At 35.5% G+C, this 19201-nt stretch overlaps 1 protein-coding gene across 6 annotated transcripts in view; it reads right to left on the reverse strand.

Annotated features, from left to right (window-relative positions):
* The window catches only part of LOC149529515 (ARM repeat superfamily protein), a 116067-nt gene that overhangs the window by 25734 nt on the left and 71132 nt on the right, over positions 1-19201 (reverse strand). For all 6 annotated transcript variants that reach the window (XR_016358303.1, XR_016358302.1, XR_016358306.1 and 3 more), the window contains exons 7-9: positions 4196-4252; positions 3994-4031; positions 3794-3875 (exon numbers count right to left, since the gene is read on the reverse strand). Coding sequence is in view for 2 of the 6 variants with exons in the window: in XM_089807904.1 (XP_089664030.1) it covers positions 3794-3875; positions 3994-4031; positions 4196-4252 (177 nt within the window). In the remaining 4 variants the exon portion in view is untranslated. The remainder of the gene's footprint in view (positions 1-3793; positions 3876-3993; positions 4032-4195; positions 4253-19201) is intronic.

Below are 19201 nucleotides of genomic sequence, written 5' to 3' on the forward strand. Positions count from 1 at the left end.
ACAAACACACAGCTTCCATTCTAAGTGCAAGGTGGACAACACTTTTCTAGACTTGGCCAATTTTAGCAATTCTCATTCAAAACAAGGAGAACCTTACGAGACTGAGCCAAAGCTACCAAGAACGAAAGCCAAAAAGACAAGGCCAAGATCAAAAAGAGGGGGTCCCCATTTGCAATGGGGCAATGCTTGAAAAGGTCACAAGACCTAAAAATCTTTTGCACATTTCTCAATGAGGAAGTCAACCCAACTAACTATCAAAGCAAAGTGGTTATCTAGCACCTATTTTGTATTCCTACCGAGATAATGCATTTGAAAAAGTGAATTTGTGAATGATGTTGCATGCATGGGGGGGCCTAGGCCTGGAATAGGCAAAATACTCCCAACATATAGAAGATAGATAGGGCACTATAATAGGTCCTCCCATGATCAAAATCCTAGAGGATGGGTGGGGCAATATAGTACATCGTCTCATGATCAAAATCCTACCCATTTTTTATCAAGTTGTTAGCTGAATATGTGGCAAACTAAAACTTTGCCTCAGTATGCTGAATAAGTGGCCTCATTGTGCTGAATAAGTAGCAAAAGTCCTTTGCAAGGTAATTTCATTTGGCATAGCTTTTTGCAAGATGTTCAAACCAACAAAGCAGCAATCTAAGCCAAGTCAAATACTTGCAGTGTTGCATGCTCATAATCCCCAGCCACTCAACTCTTCTCTTCTACTGATTGAACCATTCAAGCACATGTTTGTGTTCTTGTGCATAGGTAATCGGGGAGTTTTAATCACAAGAATCCCCTTGAGGTACCATTCTCACTTGGCTTCCAAACAAGGTTTGCCAAGAACACATGGCAACTTAGATGGCTCACATTTTCATTTTTTGGATCCACTCATTTAAATACACTTCAGTAAAAAAAAATAGAATTGGATGTTGATTTAAAAGATTTGGCAACTTGCATAAGTGGGACCTTAAACTCTTTTGCACATTTCTCAAAGAGGAAGTTAGCCCAACTATCCATAAAAGCATAGTGGTTATCTAGCTCCTAGTTTGTATTCTTATGGATATAATACTTTGAAAAAAGTGAATTTGTGAATTACGTCACATGCATGGGGGACTAGGCCTTGAATAGACAAAATACTCCCAACATATAGAGAATGGGTAGGGCACTATAATAGGTCCTCCTATGATCAAAATCCTAGAGGATGGCTAGGGCAATATTGTAGGTCCTTGCATGATCAAAATCCTACACATTATTTATTAAGTTGTTTGCTGAATAAGTAGGAAAGTAAAACTTTGCCTCATTATGCTGAATAAGCGGCAAAGTAAAGCTTCGCCTCATTATGCTGAATATTGTATGTAAAAAATGTCCTTTGCAAGGTGATTTCATTTGGCATGGAGTTTTGCAAGATCTTCAAGCCAATAAAGCAGCAACCTAAGCGAAGTCAAATACTTCCCCAGCCATCATGATTGTTACCAACAAGTTTATATAAACAAAGTCATCATCAAGCTTCTTTCTCAAGGCTCCAAACTTGTTGTGCTTTAAACCTGAGTACTATGCACTGGACAACCAAAAAACTAATAATGATACTGTAATAGATTTGTTGTAAAAGAACAGGATGCCTCAATGAAACCTGCTTGTTAAAAGTGCACCAATATAACCAATGTACCACAATACAGAAGCAACATAGATGTAATATCATGGCTGCATTGAGCACTTGACAATGTTAATTCCATTCCCAATGACCACCACTTGACCATGTTCATTCAATTCACAATGAACATTCTCAATTTTCGGTCAGTGACTTCATTGCCAAGAGGCTCCAAGATCATTTGTAATTACTTATAGTTATCAATGAAATGGTTTCAATCTGCTAGTTTCCAAGATTTGATTGTGCCACAAGGATTCTTTAGGGTGCATTCTACAGAACACACAGTTGAATGTGAGGGTGACCAATTCTGTGCTAGGTTGAGCACTTTCACCAACATTCACAGAAACATGGTATAGACTCCAAACAATTGTTGTCACTTATCACCCAAATATTGTAATAACTTGTATAGTTATAGCTAAACACTTCTACTACAATATTGATATCTGCTCATCACAGCCAAACAAAACTCATACAGTTAAATAGTGCATTATGAAATGGCATGCACTCCACTCAGCATTGCAAAATTTTCTAAAAAGCTAAATCATAATGAGGTGTGTGGGAAGAAACAAGTTTCTTACCTTTTCACGGATATGCACAAGGATAACCAATATGTATAAAATTATTTAAATATCAGAAATGATTATATTTCAAATTTAACATTTTCAAATTTAGTGGTGAAAACAAATCGTGCATGAACACATGCACAAAAAATCAATAATAACCATCTACCAGCCACATAGATTCATACGAAATTAATATCAATAATCAACTGAGCCTAAACTTAGGCTAATATGAGAATGTAGAGTCCCTTTTTTTGTGGCCACTCCAATATCTTCATGAACTCCAACTTTTTAAAGAGTGCCAAACTTTTCAAGACAGAATCCCAACAGCAGAAGTGAGATTAAGAAATCAAGGAGAATCCCAAGGTACTTCCTGGGTTCAATTTTGAATTTATGGGATCTCTCTACACTTCTTGGTAAAGCTTCCTTTTACGGAAGCACCAATTTTTGTAAGGTCCAATTGATTAAGACTCTTTTGGCACAATTTGAAATCAATTTCAGCTCATTCTAATAGATTTTTAACTCTAGCTGGATACACACAAAAAAAAAAAAATAATGTTGAAGTTGGAAAAACAAAATTACAACACAAACTTTGTTAATTATATAATTGGAGTAGAAAGTCAATTTTTGGAGCAAAACAATAAGACTCGCCTAAGTAAAGAGATCAATGAACATTGAATACATAAATTATTCTGGGTAAATTATAGCAAGAGAGAAAGGACAAAAATAATGATAACTTTGGGTTACAACTTGATGGCTGTTCATGTACCAATCTAAGAACAAAGACCACTGTGACATCATCCATAATGAATCAGAAGTTTCACAGCAATTTCAACACAACAAATGGGAGAGTTGAAAGAATCAACCAAATGCTGAAAGACAAGACACTAAATTTCAAAAAGCAGTCTCTGAATTGTTTTTTGAATGATGAGAGAAGGGAACTACTGGAGAGGTTGGGAGCTCTTATAGATGGAGAACTCCTTTTGGGGAAGAGTAGCTGTAATAAGATCTGTCTGTGGCTATCTGTGGCAGCTTTTGCAGCTTGTAGTGATTTCCCATAGCTGGTTGTAACAAATTCAATAGTTGTTGTAACACGTTCTGCAGATGCCTATAGTAATTTTGTTTGCAGCAATAGAACATCAAACCAGTTTGTTTTCGTCTCCAACAGAAACTATTTGCCTCTAGCATGTTTAGCTTTGCCAAAGTTAATATAGAAGTCTGAATTTATTCTGTAAATTCATTGTTGATTTGGGTCTACTAAGAGAAACCAGGGCATGCATGCAAGGGCAAGCTGTCATTTATTTGACCCCTATTCTTGCCAACATAATTTAAGCTATAGAATATGCATTTTACTCCCAGATCTTGCATTCCAATCAAAATAAATAATCACATTTCGATGCTTACAGACTCATACCCAGTAGGCAAAAATGTTTTGAAGAAAGCATGAATTAAAAGAAATGATTATATATTACATTGTTTGTTAAAAATAATGGGCAATCGAACACGAGAAACAAAGCCTAAAGGTTCTTAAAGCAAATCCTAAAAAACATGCACACTGAAAAAACTTCTTCCTTTAAAATATTATTACCTGAAGAATTCCCTTTACATTATTCTTTGAGAGAGAATGTTGCCTGAGAAGGAGCTCTACACGGGCTCTGATCTTTGGATGACTGTTATCGCCATAAATTATATTTAGTTTCCAGAAAAAGACCATCAAAACTATTAATATACATTGTACAAAAGAAAATTGGGTGTCAAACATTATAATTTGTGGAAAAGTGCACTTACTCGGAGTACCATAGATGACCAAGTATAACAGCAATTGACTGCAGTGGAGAAAATACAAATGAAGATGTTTATTTATGGATATGTACTATGTAATCTTCAGAGTAAGAAGTGAAAAATAATTGGCATGTCTATTCAAATCAAACAACTTGGATGAGTTTCAACTACAAAGATTCAATGTTCAAATTGGATAGAGCTCACTTACTTGAAGAGTATAGAGCCCAGACTCAAGCTTTCGATTGTATCTTTCATCATCGTCTATCTGTTTAAAACAAAACACATTATTCTCTATAGTAGGTTATGATCACAAATACTTATTTTTAAGAAGTCAATAATGGAATATTACTTGATAGAGCAATATAAATACTGAAGACTGAATCAAACGAACATGAGTTTCTCTCAAATAAGCAAAGAAATGCATTGCCATGAATGCATGTGCAAGACAAATTATTTCCTTTTCCCAGGGTTCCCATTTAAATATTCATATAACAAGTGATGCACTAAATGTAAGAGCTGATACACAATACTTTGCTACCATATGAGATTTTATGATGGGGCTAACCTCCCAAAATCTAATAATGCAAACCACAATAGTAAAAGAACGATTGAAGGTCACAAACATGAATTACACTGCCAATCTTAAATAGAGGATGCAATACAATGCAAGAGAAGAACTATTAATGCATAATAACAAGCTTTTCTATCAAAAACCCACACTCCAACACTTTAAACTAAGTTACCTTTCAAAATTGCAATTTTGGTCATCCTCTTATCCACTTACCTTATGGCATGAGTGATGAATTATCCCTATATATATTCTATCGAAGTTGGAGATGTGAGAAACCCCCTACAATGATACCATGGGCATGAGTTATTATGTATTCCCAACACCCAATACTCGATATTTCCCACTATGCGAGCTTATCAAAATTGCTAGTTCAAGATTATCTTTACTTGCATGCATTGAGGGATAGATCCATTGTTATCCTTAACTCCCAATCCCTTACTCACAATAAATGCCTTCATATATATTTTCAAAGTCAACGATGCAAGGGTACTTTTATTTGTTTGCTTTAGGCATGAGGCATGGCATACTCCTAATCAATTGATATGGATCATGTGGTATCCCCAATCCTCAACATGCGCACACTCAAAACTTACATATTTTGCATTGTTCACAACCACCTTCCTTCCCACACTACCAAAGTGCTCATTAATGTTCAAAATTGACATTAAAACTACTCCAACAGGTATTTGCCCCCCTAAAAACAATTGCATATCCCTAGGGCGCAAATTACAATGTACTTTCAATCATAGTTGTCATATTTGGCAAGCACTAGCCAAATATTTTCATTAGCAATTTACTTGTGAGAAAAATTCATCAAGTTTCTAGCAAGTACTTTCTCATTTTTTTTGCAAGTATTCCCCAAAAAATTGATGAGTCCACAAAAAGGACTCGACAAGCGCAATCAAGTAAGACATGTCTAGGGCACATAAAAAAAAATGCATTACCCCCATTCTTTTCTTATAAATTCTTTGACACTCTCATTGCTCCTCACAATAGGTTAGCAAAAAACTTTTTTTCAAGCATTTCAAAATTGTTTTAACAGGTAAAATCAAGTAAATAGGCTATAAAGAACTCGCAATTTCATGAAACCTACTAGTTTCTTCAAATTTATGTCCAAAAAATTGGGATGTATCACCCTTTTTTCATTTATGCTGATTCTTCAGGAATTCGCTATTTTTTAATACACATTGTTATTTAATTTAACCTGATCTTGGGAATAAAATAAGTTAAATAACTAGCTCATAGTCAATTTAAATATCATTAGAGGTATTTTATGAGATTTGTGGTTTTGTCTTCAAAAAATTTTGCTGAAAATTGCAAGCCTAGTGGATGGTTTTGATAGAGCAATTTCCTATTTTGAGCAGAAATCTCTGATTTTTGAGGGCTGCAAGTTGCTTGCTTGTGTTTTTTGTGAGTTGCATGTTCTTGCATGTGTTGTTTTACCATCCCAAGTTTTGTGTTCTTGCGCATGAAGATTTTTTTGAATTATCATAATTTTTTCCCTTCAAAAAATTACTAATGGGTTTTCATGATTTTTTCCCTTCAAATATTTCTGATGGGTTTTAATAAATTTTTCCTTTAAAAAATTATGTTTTGGCTTTATAATTTTTACCTCAAATATTATTTCTTGTGTTTATGTCTCAGATTCTCGTCTGATTTTAAACAATTTTTCACCTCAGAGATTTGTATCGGATTTTTCTGATTATCCCCCTAAAAAATCATAGCCTTTTCTAGTCTATTTTAGGGTATGATGTCCATCTGCAAAGTTAAGAGGGTTTGTCGATTTCTCCTCAAAATTGTGCTAGTTGTTCTCACTGTTTGTCTGTGTCTCCAAGGAAGAGAGCCTTCATTATCCAACATCAAGTTGGTTTTTTTGTGATGATTTCTGATTAGATGTTTTGATGATTTTGGGAGGGTTGGTGGTAGACTTGTCTTAGTAGCAGAGTCAATTGCAAGCTCTTGTCTCTTGTTGCAGAGCATTTTGAAGAAGGGGACAACCTTCTTTGTTTTTTATGGTTGGCTTCTTGGTCATTAACATTTTGCAAATCCAAAGAAGGTCTCAGCAGCAGTAGAATGCTTTGAAGAATTTGTGACCAAAAGATGGAAGTCAAACAATGACCATTAAGGGAGGGTAATAGAATATTGTATGTCTCTTTAATGGTCATCTAAGTCTTTAGTTTATTAGGCAATTACTACTTTCTATTTCTTTAGTTCAAGATTTATCATTTTAGAAACACTATATTTGTAAATCTATATAAGGAGCTTTCATCTCCTATGTTCATTACAACAACAACAACATTGATTTACCATAAAAAATTTGCTGTTTGATTACAATAATTTTTTCCCAAACTAGAGGTGCTTAGAATTTTACATCAATAGATAAGTCTTATTGAGCTACCAATATCTAACCTTATTGTTTGCCACTATTTGGCTAGCCAGTTGTCTCTAGGTTCCCACGAGTTCCCAAATTTGCGTGCACCATCAATAACCAAAGTCACACTGCACTTTAAAATCTAGAACAACATCCTTATGCATGTAAAGGCAATCCGAACTCCTCGAAGAACCAGTGTTGTCTCATAGCTTTTAAGTTTCAACGGTGTTCCATTTTTTAATAGCTTATATGCCATCATCTAGTCTCTTTCAGTGACAACTTCAGTTTTTCAATGCTTTCGTAGGCCACAATGCTTCCTAGTCTAGACAGTGGAATTTTTAGTCTCTATTGTGTGGGGGCCTTCTTTCCTTCATTCTGATTGGGCATCAGCCAGGAGAGTCAGAACCCTTATTCTTTGGCGCATTATCAGATGTCATTGGTCCACCCCCCACAATAACATCTTGGTCGAGTTTGGAGCCCATTCTTTCAAACTTTCGACCATCTTTGACTTGGTTTGGTTTCTCCGTCATCTTCAAAGCTTCACAGATTCCACTAAGGGCCATCACAAATATTCTTACCTAGCCTATTGCTCTTATGAGGCAGTGTAGGTTCCGACCCTACTAGCAGAGTTTGATGTCGCTTCGCCCAAGCCTCTGCTCTTCTTGGTTCGAGTTGGATTGAGATGGATTACCTTCCCCCCTTTCAGTTCTCTTGGATGCCCTCACTCACCTTCTTCCCTCTCAGCAAGAATTGAATGAGCAAGTCAGGCTCGATATCTACAAACAATCTATTATCACGACATGGAATAACCCCTCGGGGTGGTATGGATGGTTTTCTATGTTGAGAGCTACATGGCTATCCAAAACGAAGCTATTGTACACCCTTTGTACCTCACTCGCCACTGAACTCATGCCCTATGCATCTCTCTGGGTCTTTTAGACTAGCTTTTCATTAATTACACATATAGGCCAATCACCAAATTTAGAGAGAGGACAAGATCTGTAACCTCTATCCCCTTGAGGAGGTGAAATCTTAGACCCATTTTCTTTCTCATTGCCCCATCTACTATGAGATCAAAGGGAGTTTTTATTGCTTGTTCAAAGAGTGTACGTCCCTTTCATTTTTTTTCAGATACACTATTCAGCATTGTTTGGCACTTTATCTCCAAGAGGCCATGCAGCTCCATGATCACACTCTGCAGCTTTAGTTTCCTTTGAGACAACTTACGACCAACTCCTCTTTCTTCACCCCTATGTCTCCTGCCTAGGGAGGACCTACTCAGTAGCATCACCCTATCTTCATCGACTCCCTAAGACAGTCTAAGGTACACACTTGCCCCGGACAGTATCCTTTTGTTCTGGACTACTTTTTGTCTGAAAGGAGTGCTTAATCCTTCCTAATTCTGCATCTTTTTCTTTCATGTTTGTTCCTTACACGAACACCATTTTGGTGCTCCCATTGCTAGTTGTTGCCTTGTACATTTTTCAATCCCTTAGACTCTTGTGGTCTCTTGTCGGATATTAATAAAATTAGCTTATCTATCTTATCTAATCTCGGGAGGTCACAATGAAAACTGTGTTCTTTAAATTCTTTCTCAACATTTACTACAAACTTCAATGAACTGAAGATTCCCGTAAGCACTAACCAATGTCAAATGTTTACTAAAATAGTCTCACTTTGCTTCAATAATGTTGTTTGAACCTCTCCATCATTATTGCTACATGCAGCTCCAATAACATCTCATGAGCTCTACCCAATAATCCTTGAATTTGTAAACAGGCCCAACCTCTATCTCCCATCTGTGTCAATCTTCCCAAGTGTTCGACCTTACAATTTCCAACCACTACCTCTTCAAGTAGAGTTCCTTTGTACTCCATTTCTACCAATTTTCTGACCAACCTATGATAAATTTTTGGACTTGTTTTTCCAACTATGTCTTATACTGATAAAGACCCGACCTAGAAATTTGTATGACAAAATGCTATTATTGACCTTTGGAAAAAATTATTGGTGCTAGGCAACTTGTGTGCTTTTTTCTAGCTACGTGTCATCTCCCATCACATACATACTACAATCCTTTTCATTATTTCACAAATTTCCAGACCTTATAATTCTCAGTCATCGTTCCAACGATTCGCAATCCTCAGTAAGGTTTAACATTCAATGATATTTATTTTTCTAAATGATTCTCTCCATGTTCCCAATCCGAGGCTATCCCAGACACAAATCTTAGTGTCGAAGATGGCAAATTCAAACAAGCTTTGCAACCATAGAGGTTGGTCCTGATGGAGCTTTAATTTTAATCTCCATTATTGATCATTATAATCGAAGGACGAGGTTTGAAAAACGTAAAAGCAGTCCCTTTAGAAAGTTGTACTTAATTATTTGCTTCAAATCAATGCTACCTTTAAGAAGGACATGCCGTTGCAGTCACAAGTTGGAAATGATTAATGAGAAACTAGACACTTTAGCTGAGTGATCTAGAGTATTGATTTATGGGTCTGCTTATCCAGGTAGAACTTGGAATTTCTTCATGGCAAGATGCATATGATCAAGGAATCTGCAAATCCAATTGATTGGAAACTATCAAACATTTACTGGAACTATCTACAGCAAAAATGATGAATATAGGTAGTGCCAATCCTTTGAATAGTGCATTACATTTGAGCTACAACCTGCTTTTGAATCAGATGCGTTGTCAAGATGGTGATACAGAGGTTTTATTAAGACAGTCATTCTACCAGTTCCAATCTGATCATGCACTTCCTAGTCTCCAGAAATGCGTAAAAGATCTGGAGGAGGAAAGAAACTCTACTGCGATTGAGAAAGAAGATAAATTAAAAGATTATTACTCTCTACTGGAACAGTTCAGCAATTTCAAAAAATGATATACGTAAAATTGTGTTTTTCACCTATGCATTGTCTGTCATTTCTACAGCTTGGAAGGCTTGTCTGTGTACTAAGTTCAAGTGAAGAAAAAGACATCTCATCTATCTCACAGGATGAGCAGTTACACCTGAGGGATAACTGTTAATTTTGAGAAAATCAACAATAAATCCAAAGTCCATGTAAAAAGTATATGAGTCATCGAAATCTGTTCAACAAATGGGCATAACAGAATTTTTAGATACCACAGTGGAGCTTCATCACTGAAATTGGTTATCTAGTTGGTTACAGGTCTGTGGATACCCTGGCCATCTATGCACTTGATACCATGGTGCATTGGGAAGGATCCTACACCATGTTCAGATTACACTTTCCCATGTTATTCTCACATTTGGGTGGACCTGACACTGTCACAGCATATTCCAGCCAAGACAACGAACTCAAGTTGAGACATTTGTTCAACTTGTTGCTCCAGGTCTCAGTGGCGTGAGGAGCCGCCGACTCATAATCTGATCATGGGATTGGAGCAATGGAGAAGGCCAAGGAGAGCTTAGTCAATCAAATATCATGATTGACCGGTTGAACCAATCATGACATTTGAGATTAAGAGCCACGCGCTATCTAAAATCTCTAGGCGGCTTTAACGGAAAATATTAATTGCACTCAGATCTTATCATGTATCAAATCTGATCTAACTCCCAGCGGCCCTGATAAAAAGTTTGTAAATGGTAATATTGGGAACCCCCATCGTATTTTGACAAATTGGAGAGGCATGACGGTATCCCCGTGGAAAAAAGTTGCAGTTATCATAATCAATTTTATCATGAGTGACTAAATAGATATCCTCTCACTTCAGAAACAGCAATATGAAAGATGCCACTTCACAGATTGCAAGGGACCGATGACATACAGATGTAGTTCTTCATATAGAGAGCTGTCGAGTATAGACCAATTGATATTTGAACCAAATTCTCGAAGCCTACAGGTGCTGAAAGGAGTTTCATCAAATGAGTCAAAGAATAAATGCCAAAAGCATCGCTGAGTCAAGGCAGTTCTGGAAGCACATACATGCTCGCGCTAAAGATCTTCAATCATACTCCTGTCGTCAAAAATTTTGATCCACACATTTGTATTCGCTGGCACATATGGATTTTGTTTGAATCTTTAAGTTTCATTGATTGTGTAAAGTGAAGCACCATCTATTATGTCTGACTAAGGGATACATGTGAGAATGGTTACCCAGATCCTGTTAAGTAAAGTTAGCATTTGCTAGAGTATCACAAATCAACTAAAACATTACATGTTTTGGTTATTCAGGATTGGTCATGGTGGAAGACCAAGAAAATTGTCAGCCTGTTTGATCAGGAGTTTGCCAAAAATGTGTGAAAAGGATATAGAGCCCAATGAATATATGTCTTCTTCTTTAGCAAGCCACGTCAGAAGAAAAAAACCCTAATCTTACCTGCCACATCTTTCACAGATGGACTTTTCGGTTGTGAGTTAATAATTTGTCAAGATTGGAAATTTGTTTATGATGTCGTATTGAAAGGGTGCAATTTCTGGAGAACAAGGCTTATTTTAATATAAGAAATCATTATAATGAAGTAATGCGATTAATAAAGGTGGTGACCTTTAGAAATTTGGTTTTAATATGAAAAAGCATGTCTATTTGTACCTATCCTTTCAGACTATATAAAACAAGAGGAAGTCAGAGAAAAAACAAGACACATTTTTGAGAAGCAATTATGGAGAGCAGTAAAAGAGGTATATTAAAGAAAATAATATGGAGGAATAAAATATTTTTATGCAGTTATGGAATACTAGATATTGTAAATAAGTAAAAATCATTTGTGCTCATTATTTCAAATTTAATGCAAGAGCCCTGTTTTGTTTATTCATTTTGAAGATCAAAGTTCAGAATATTCTTTCAGATTTATTCCCTGTTGTTAATGCATGTAGCTTCGATCTGACATTACTGTGATCAGCATATATGTATGTATATATGTACAACAGTATGATGCACACACTGTTCTACATATATGCATACGTAAGTGCTGTTTGTAATATCATTCACAGTTTGAAACCGATGACATATATATTTTCAGAGATCATTAAGGCATGATCGAAGCTACTTTTGATTCCTTTGATATTTAGATCATGATCAATCTATCCTTCATATCGGGCCGTGGATTTAATGATTGGTAATACATTTAATTACTTTGGTTTAAGTCAGTAACAAATCGTGAGGATTAGTTACCTCCGAATGGGTGTGAGAATGAATGTCTATGTCTCCATTCAGAGACATGGCCATTCATCCCCACACCCCTTCCACTTGAGATATATCCAATCTGCCCGATGTAAACAAGGCATCGAAATCTATTAATGCGAGCACTTCAAAGGATCAAAAGAAATTCTGAGTTCAATTATATTGTTTTATCTCTGTTATTATTGCACTAACTTCTGCAGATTCTAGAAGCGATTCAGTCCATTGGCATTAGTGATCATACCTGCAACACCACTGTACATCAGTCTGCAAATAAAATAAATATCTGGTAAGAAACTTTACACCTGTGATTATTAAATATAAAATTAATTGCTGCTAAAGCTAAAAAATTAATTCCAATACAAGTCTTTGATCATCAGAGGTTGCATACGAAATGTATTCTATGTAAGTTTTGTTTAGCTGATTTTCCCAAAGAAATTAAATTCAACTAGACTAAGTTTTGTGTTGCTGATTGATGTTTCAGTCTATATGTAGTAGATTGTACAGTTCTGCAAATTCTGAGTCTGAATCAGAGTTAAAAATCAGAACCCAGATTGGCTGAGAGTGAAATTCTTTAATATACTAAATATTCAGTGTGTTGACTGAAAGTATAAATTAACTTGAGTATAAATCCACTGTATTATTCTGATCCGAAAATATATATTTTGCAGACTTATCAAATGCTTGAAATGAAATGCATAGAGGAGCAGACTATTGTATTTCTGTGTGTCCTCTAGTTCTACATCCACAACCGATCATATACCTTGCTAAAGGGGTGTCTCCTTCAAGGAGTATAACCCTTCAAAAGACATTAATAAAACCTTTTCCTAAGTCGGCGACTTCTAGTAACTTTAGTTTAGAACTTAACTAACTAATCAATAGTTTAGTCAAATACTAACAAAGGCACCTCTAAGAAGATAGCCGGCACCTATAGGATAGATAGGTATAAATAACAAATGCCATTCTTAAGATATATTATCATTTAGGAGAGGTACAGTCTGTACTGTCAGACCTGTAGGATTATTTAGGTTAGGATTTAACATAGATGGTGTAAGCACTGTCATCTCAAGGTTGTATATAAGGATCTAAAGAAGCTTGACTATGTTCACCCAAGGTAGAATAAGGCACTGGTCTGCATTTCATGCTGTAAAAATGGGTTAACGTCTGAAATCTTGAACTTCGATATTCCTTCATATCCATAACTCATAAACACTACTACCTTCATTCGAATAATATTCGGTCAATAAGTAAACATATCAAGCATGTAATAACCTTTACATTTTGCCAACTTATAAATCACAGTCTAAATTCACTATAGAAGAGCTTTCAAACAGATGATCAGGTTTTGAAGTAAAGGTTCACCCGCCTAAGTGTAGCAAAGCTTGAAGTGCAGGGGAATCAAGGTTATTCCCGTTCATTGGCCAAAACTGATTGAGGAATCCTATTGGAGAATTGGCAAAGCTCTTGGATTTCCAATCTGTGGTTTTGGGAACCAACAGGTCCAATCTTCTAACATACAGAAAACATTATATTTGCATTTGTAAATTCCTCCCTTCCTGTCAGTCTGATGAAGCCTTTTATTCCCCTCAAACTATGACCGCCTTGGCTTCTTGTCTTCTTGTCTTCTTTCTGGTCTCTTTTATTAAATTTAAAGACATTTCTTTATTTTATGTTATTCTTTATTGCAACTTAAGAAATATATTTAATTTTAGTCTATTAAATGTCAATGGTAATTAACATTTAACAAACTAAACAATCTATCTTAGTGATTGGTGGCAGGGGGCATTACAATGGACGAAGAAATACTACATGATTATCAATTTTATGGTAACTTAAATGATGAGGTTATTTTTTGGAAATCAATCAATGCTTCTAACAAAAGAAAATGCAAAAACTTTGTCTACTATTAGAGAAAGTTATCGTGGATGCGGGCATAGAGAATGTGGTACAAAATATAGCTGATACTGAAGGATACGGAGCTTGTTGTGGGAATGCTCCAAGACAAGCATTGAACACTCACTTGGACACCTTGCATAGCCCATTGCCTTGACCATTTATTGGTGGATATAGGAAAACTTGACTAGGTGAAATTGGTTATGCAAGGAGCATAACAAAATTTATCTACAATCACCCTTAGAATCTAATAAGAGATCAAAACCAAAGCAAAGAATTGGGGCGGCTATGTGTCACAAGGTTTGCAATAATTTTCCAAATGTTGCAAAGCATTATTAGTTTACTGACTTTTTGAAACAGATCTTTGTGTGTAAAGCATAGCTAGCCTCATCATATACATAGAACCTTGAAGGAGAGAGGGTTGCAAGCAATGCCTTTGACAACATTTTGCACAAAGAACTGCATGGATTCTGTTTCACTTTTTGATTTAAGTCTTTCATTATACAATTTTAACTTAATTTCTTGTATTTGTAATTTATTGGTATTGAGTCTATTGACACCTTTGAAAAGAGCTTTTCCTTAGTAGATAGGCACCAATGAATATTGAACTTAATCTTTTGTATCTGTTAATTATAGCTATCGACACCCTTGATTAGAGGTCTCTCTTTGGTAGATGGGGACCAAAACACAATAAGGCATGGTTGCAAAAATTGTGAAAAATCATGGAAATCGTGCTCTATTGCAAGTCGAGCTGAGAGATGATATAATCATCCAATAACTTGGGGCCAATATTTGGTCAAAAAATTGCAGAATGGTGCTAATGGTGCTTTTTAGGGTCAATTTGCATTAAGATTCACACAGGAAAAGCCTGGTGAAATATACCCTCACACAACATTGTTTTCGTGTTTTGGGAAAATGTTTTAGGGGTTTTCAGATTGTTTTGTTCTATATAGTCCTATTGATCATTGATTTAACCACTGTGCACAATCAAGTTGCTGCCTCCTACCATCTCCACCATGTGATGACTGTTTCAGTGTGGTTTATTCCACGCCCAAGGAAGCCACGAATTCCCTTTGGATTTTTTCCCATTGTTTTCATTTTGTGTTTGGATTCTTCCATTTATAAAATTTTATCAACTTTAATTTGTTATTTGATTTAGGGCTTTTATTTATCCATATAACAAGATTATGCATTTTAACTTTTCGATAATTGCTCAAAGATGCACTTGATCTTGGTCCTTAATATGTTTCCCCTTGAAGATCATAAGGTGCACACCTCCCACCTTGATAACGAGTACTCTAAGGTGAGTATGATGATGGACGAATTGAGACAAGTTTGGATGAGGGATCGTTTCTCTATTATTATGTATAGGTAGACCAATATTAGACATTGGTCACAACTAAATATTATAGTCACATGTTTAACAAGCTCTTATTTTCTTAAAGCTAGTAATTGTTCACGATGATAAAGGATGCAAGCTTCCAATTTCAGATATTGAAGAACGTCGTAGAAGAGATTGAACCGTCTAATGTTGTAAATGTAGATAATTGTGGAATCTCAATGTATGTATTATATTGCTCATCTACAATACACACACTAATGCTTTATTATAAACAAAAAAAAAATCTATTGACACTTGCATAGATGAGTTATTAGCCTCACAGTGTTGTCTTGAAGATATAGGAGGTGGAAATCCTGAATCTACATTGATGAAATGAAGCCAAAGAATCAATAGAAATCTGTGTAGGAGGACCAGCATCACAAAGTCTCTATATTATCATTATGTTCAATACTTTCCACCTAAACAAACTCCTCTTTTATGTCATCATAGAATGGTGGATTCTCACAATCATCAAGCAATTAAAGACAAGCTATAGTAGGACCATCTTAGAATGAAGATTCATTGAATTCTTCCAAATATTGACCAAAAATTGGAGGGCATCCAATATGTGAGATGGCCCAAACAATGTCAATACAACCAATGAGTCCTAGGACATAATCAATCTTGTTAGCCCAAGCTTCCTTCCACAAATAAGTGTCGAGTTCAAAAAAAATTCATAAAGATGAAGCAAGAGATCAAGCCACCTGAAACATTTCAGGCTTCCATCTTGTCAAGACTTATAGTTCCCCTTTCCCCTTCTACAATCGATCTCGATCTTCTTAGCTCGAGGTTGCTTCCACCAATGAGTGTTCAGTTCTAGGACAAAATCCATAAAATGGAGCAAGAGATCAAACCACCTAAAATATTTAAGGATACCATCTTCCCAATATTTGTAGTTCCATTTTTAAGTTAATATTGAAAGGATGGATTGCAAAACTCATTCTTGACTATGATAGACTCCTCAAATGATACCAAAAACGATAGCGTCAATAAAACCAATGCATAACACTACCCCACCTTACCCAACCCTAAAAATAACTCAATAGAGATATCCCACGGCATAAAATAATTCTGACACTTAACAGAATCACATTTAGCGCATGTACAATTTTCACTTGCAAAATCACAAAGTGGACTTGATTTAAATGCATTACATATGCCAAAATAAGGCTACAATTCTGAAACGACAAATATACATTGAAAACAAATGAATCAATAGATTCACTACATAGAGCTTAAAAAATATGCACTATGTCATCTAATAAAGTTCCAAATAGAGCCTTGAAAGAACCCAAAACAAGAACTGCATAACACCTATGAATATGTACAAATTCTAAAAAAGGCATGGATTAAAATCAATAAATACTTGCAGTAACACTAGGTAAGCAGATATAACCCAAAAATAATGAAATGAACTATAAAAGAGAGTCGTACGCCCAACATAACACCCTTTGAAAATCAATTGAAAAGTTTCAAGGCTTGTTGATGTAGCCTCCTTTAATATAGAAACACCCAAAATTTAGAAAAACACACAAAAATCATATTTTTTACCAAAAACACCACAGAATATAATGGACTATCAGTTATATGTAAGAAACTCCTTAGCATTAGGTAACCACCAAAAATAGAAAAATCGGTAAAATTGCAACTAAATGTATTGACCAGTAGCCAAAGGTGGAAACTGCATGGTATGGAGATCTGCAGTTTGTAGTAGGGGCTTAGTTGATTGTTTAGAGGTGCATAAATAAGCCATGCCTCTATAAATCCTACAATGGACCTGTGAAACAAGGAAGAGCCCAACAAAAAAGGGTATGCAATAAATAAAGAACATCTGGTTGTTACAAGAGTTGCTGGCTTGCAAAGGTCACATGCCAACAACAACTACCTGTGTAAAAACTGTAAGCCCATGTCTATACAGCAATCCCTCACATGCCAACAACAACTACCTATGTAAAAACTGCAAGCCCATGTCTATACAGCAATCCCTCCAATTTTTTATTTGTTTTCCCTAAATGTGAAAAAGGGAGTTACAAAACATAGATATAATCTGTATATATAACTCCCATATGAGTAAGACGTAAGTGCAAGGCAAGAGCTAAGAAATACACCAACACTTATGCAAAGCATATTTTTCTATAGAATAGCCTTAGAATTCTACATAGCAAACTGCATTTTTTCACAAAAGCATCCAAACCAAGTTGTTGAAAACCAATGAATACAGCATAATTAGATATGGCTTAAAATTCTCTAAATATTGATTGATCTACGGATGCCCAATAAAAACCTGCCCTTCAAACTCTTGTATATCTCGAGTGTAAAGCTACATTCAACAAATCAAAGAGCAAAACTAGCAATATCAAATCATTTGGACACAATGATATACTCTGTGATCTGCTCCTCCATTTCACCAAATAAGCCTACAAAGAACTCCAGAAAAGAATTTGATAATTTCTTCAGATAATCCATGAATGCAAGGGAAGTGCATGCAAAGTTTTCAGAAATGTCTACTATCTCCAATGGAGATGAGCAAGTCTAAAGTCGTCAACCACTCTGATACTAAGAGTTGGTTGAAAATGCATGATACAAAAGCATTGTACCCATAATCTGTTAAGGATCACTGGCAGAGTAAAACTATTATATCAGAATGTATCAATTGTAATTATCCTTGCTTGATATTTTTGTACTATAGAAGGAATGATCCAAACCTGTCTCTTTGTATTTCAGATAATGCAATATTCAGATTCAACTGCTGTCCAGTAATCTTCAGAATTATTCACCAATGGAGTATCAACGATTTAATTGCTATAATCTGCAGAAAGGAGAAGTAGATCGCTGGGACTTGTATGCCTTAGATTGATATAGTTCCCAGCGATCTCTTGGCACATATATATAAACATGAGAAGTCACGTCTCCGTAGAGACATGACTCTATGTGACCAACATAGGGTCATGCCTATACGTAGGCATGACTAACTAATCATAAACATAACCAATCACTACCTAACGTAACCCACGGCAGTCGGGGGCAATCATAATAAGTTAATTAGTAATCGGTGGCAAACACAAAGCCCCGATAATCTCCAATGCATAAGCCCGATATGAATGAAGTTCATTTTGTGAATATCTGAAAACATATATATATAAACATATTGGTATATATAGGGGTGTGTGTGTGTGTGTGTGTGTGTGTGTTTCACTGATGAATGTACAAAATTCATTAAATCATAATTGAATGTATACAATATTACTTCAACTGATGCTATATATCAACACTCCCTCTTAGCAAGGGTGAAGTAATTAAACTCCTTAATAGACACCAGAGTACAAAGATTTGTACTTAACACATTCTCTGACTTTAACACTCTAAAATAGTGACTTGTCAAATAATTTAAATCACCATGCTATGAACACTATCATAACATAGATTATGATCACTAATTGTCCAAAACAATATCTAGAGTAATCATAATGCATTTGTTATCAATGATCTCTAATTGTCCGAAACAATATCTAGAATTTTCATGATAACCGGCCTATCATTTGCAAGATCGTCACCTTTCATTACATATCTGATGCAACTAAACAACAATAGAAGCATAAACACATATAAATTGAAAATTTAAATTCAATATCCAATCTTACAATTTGATCATACCAAGTTTTCCTCTAAAGTATTCCAACTTCACTTTAACAAAAGGCTTAGTAAAGATATCTGCTATTTGCTCACTAGTACTGATGTAGTCCTGTTGAATAACTCCTCCATCCACCATATCTTTAATGTAGTGATAAGGAATTTCAATATGCTTGGAATGATTGTGGAAGATTGGATTAGCTAAGAGTTTGATACAAC

This window comes from Cupressus sempervirens, chromosome 11 (assembly GCF_028749045.1).
Source record: "Cupressus sempervirens isolate cs-2001-9-10 chromosome 11, ASM2874904v1, whole genome shotgun sequence".
NCBI lineage: Eukaryota > Viridiplantae > Streptophyta > Pinopsida > Cupressales > Cupressaceae > Cupressus > Cupressus sempervirens.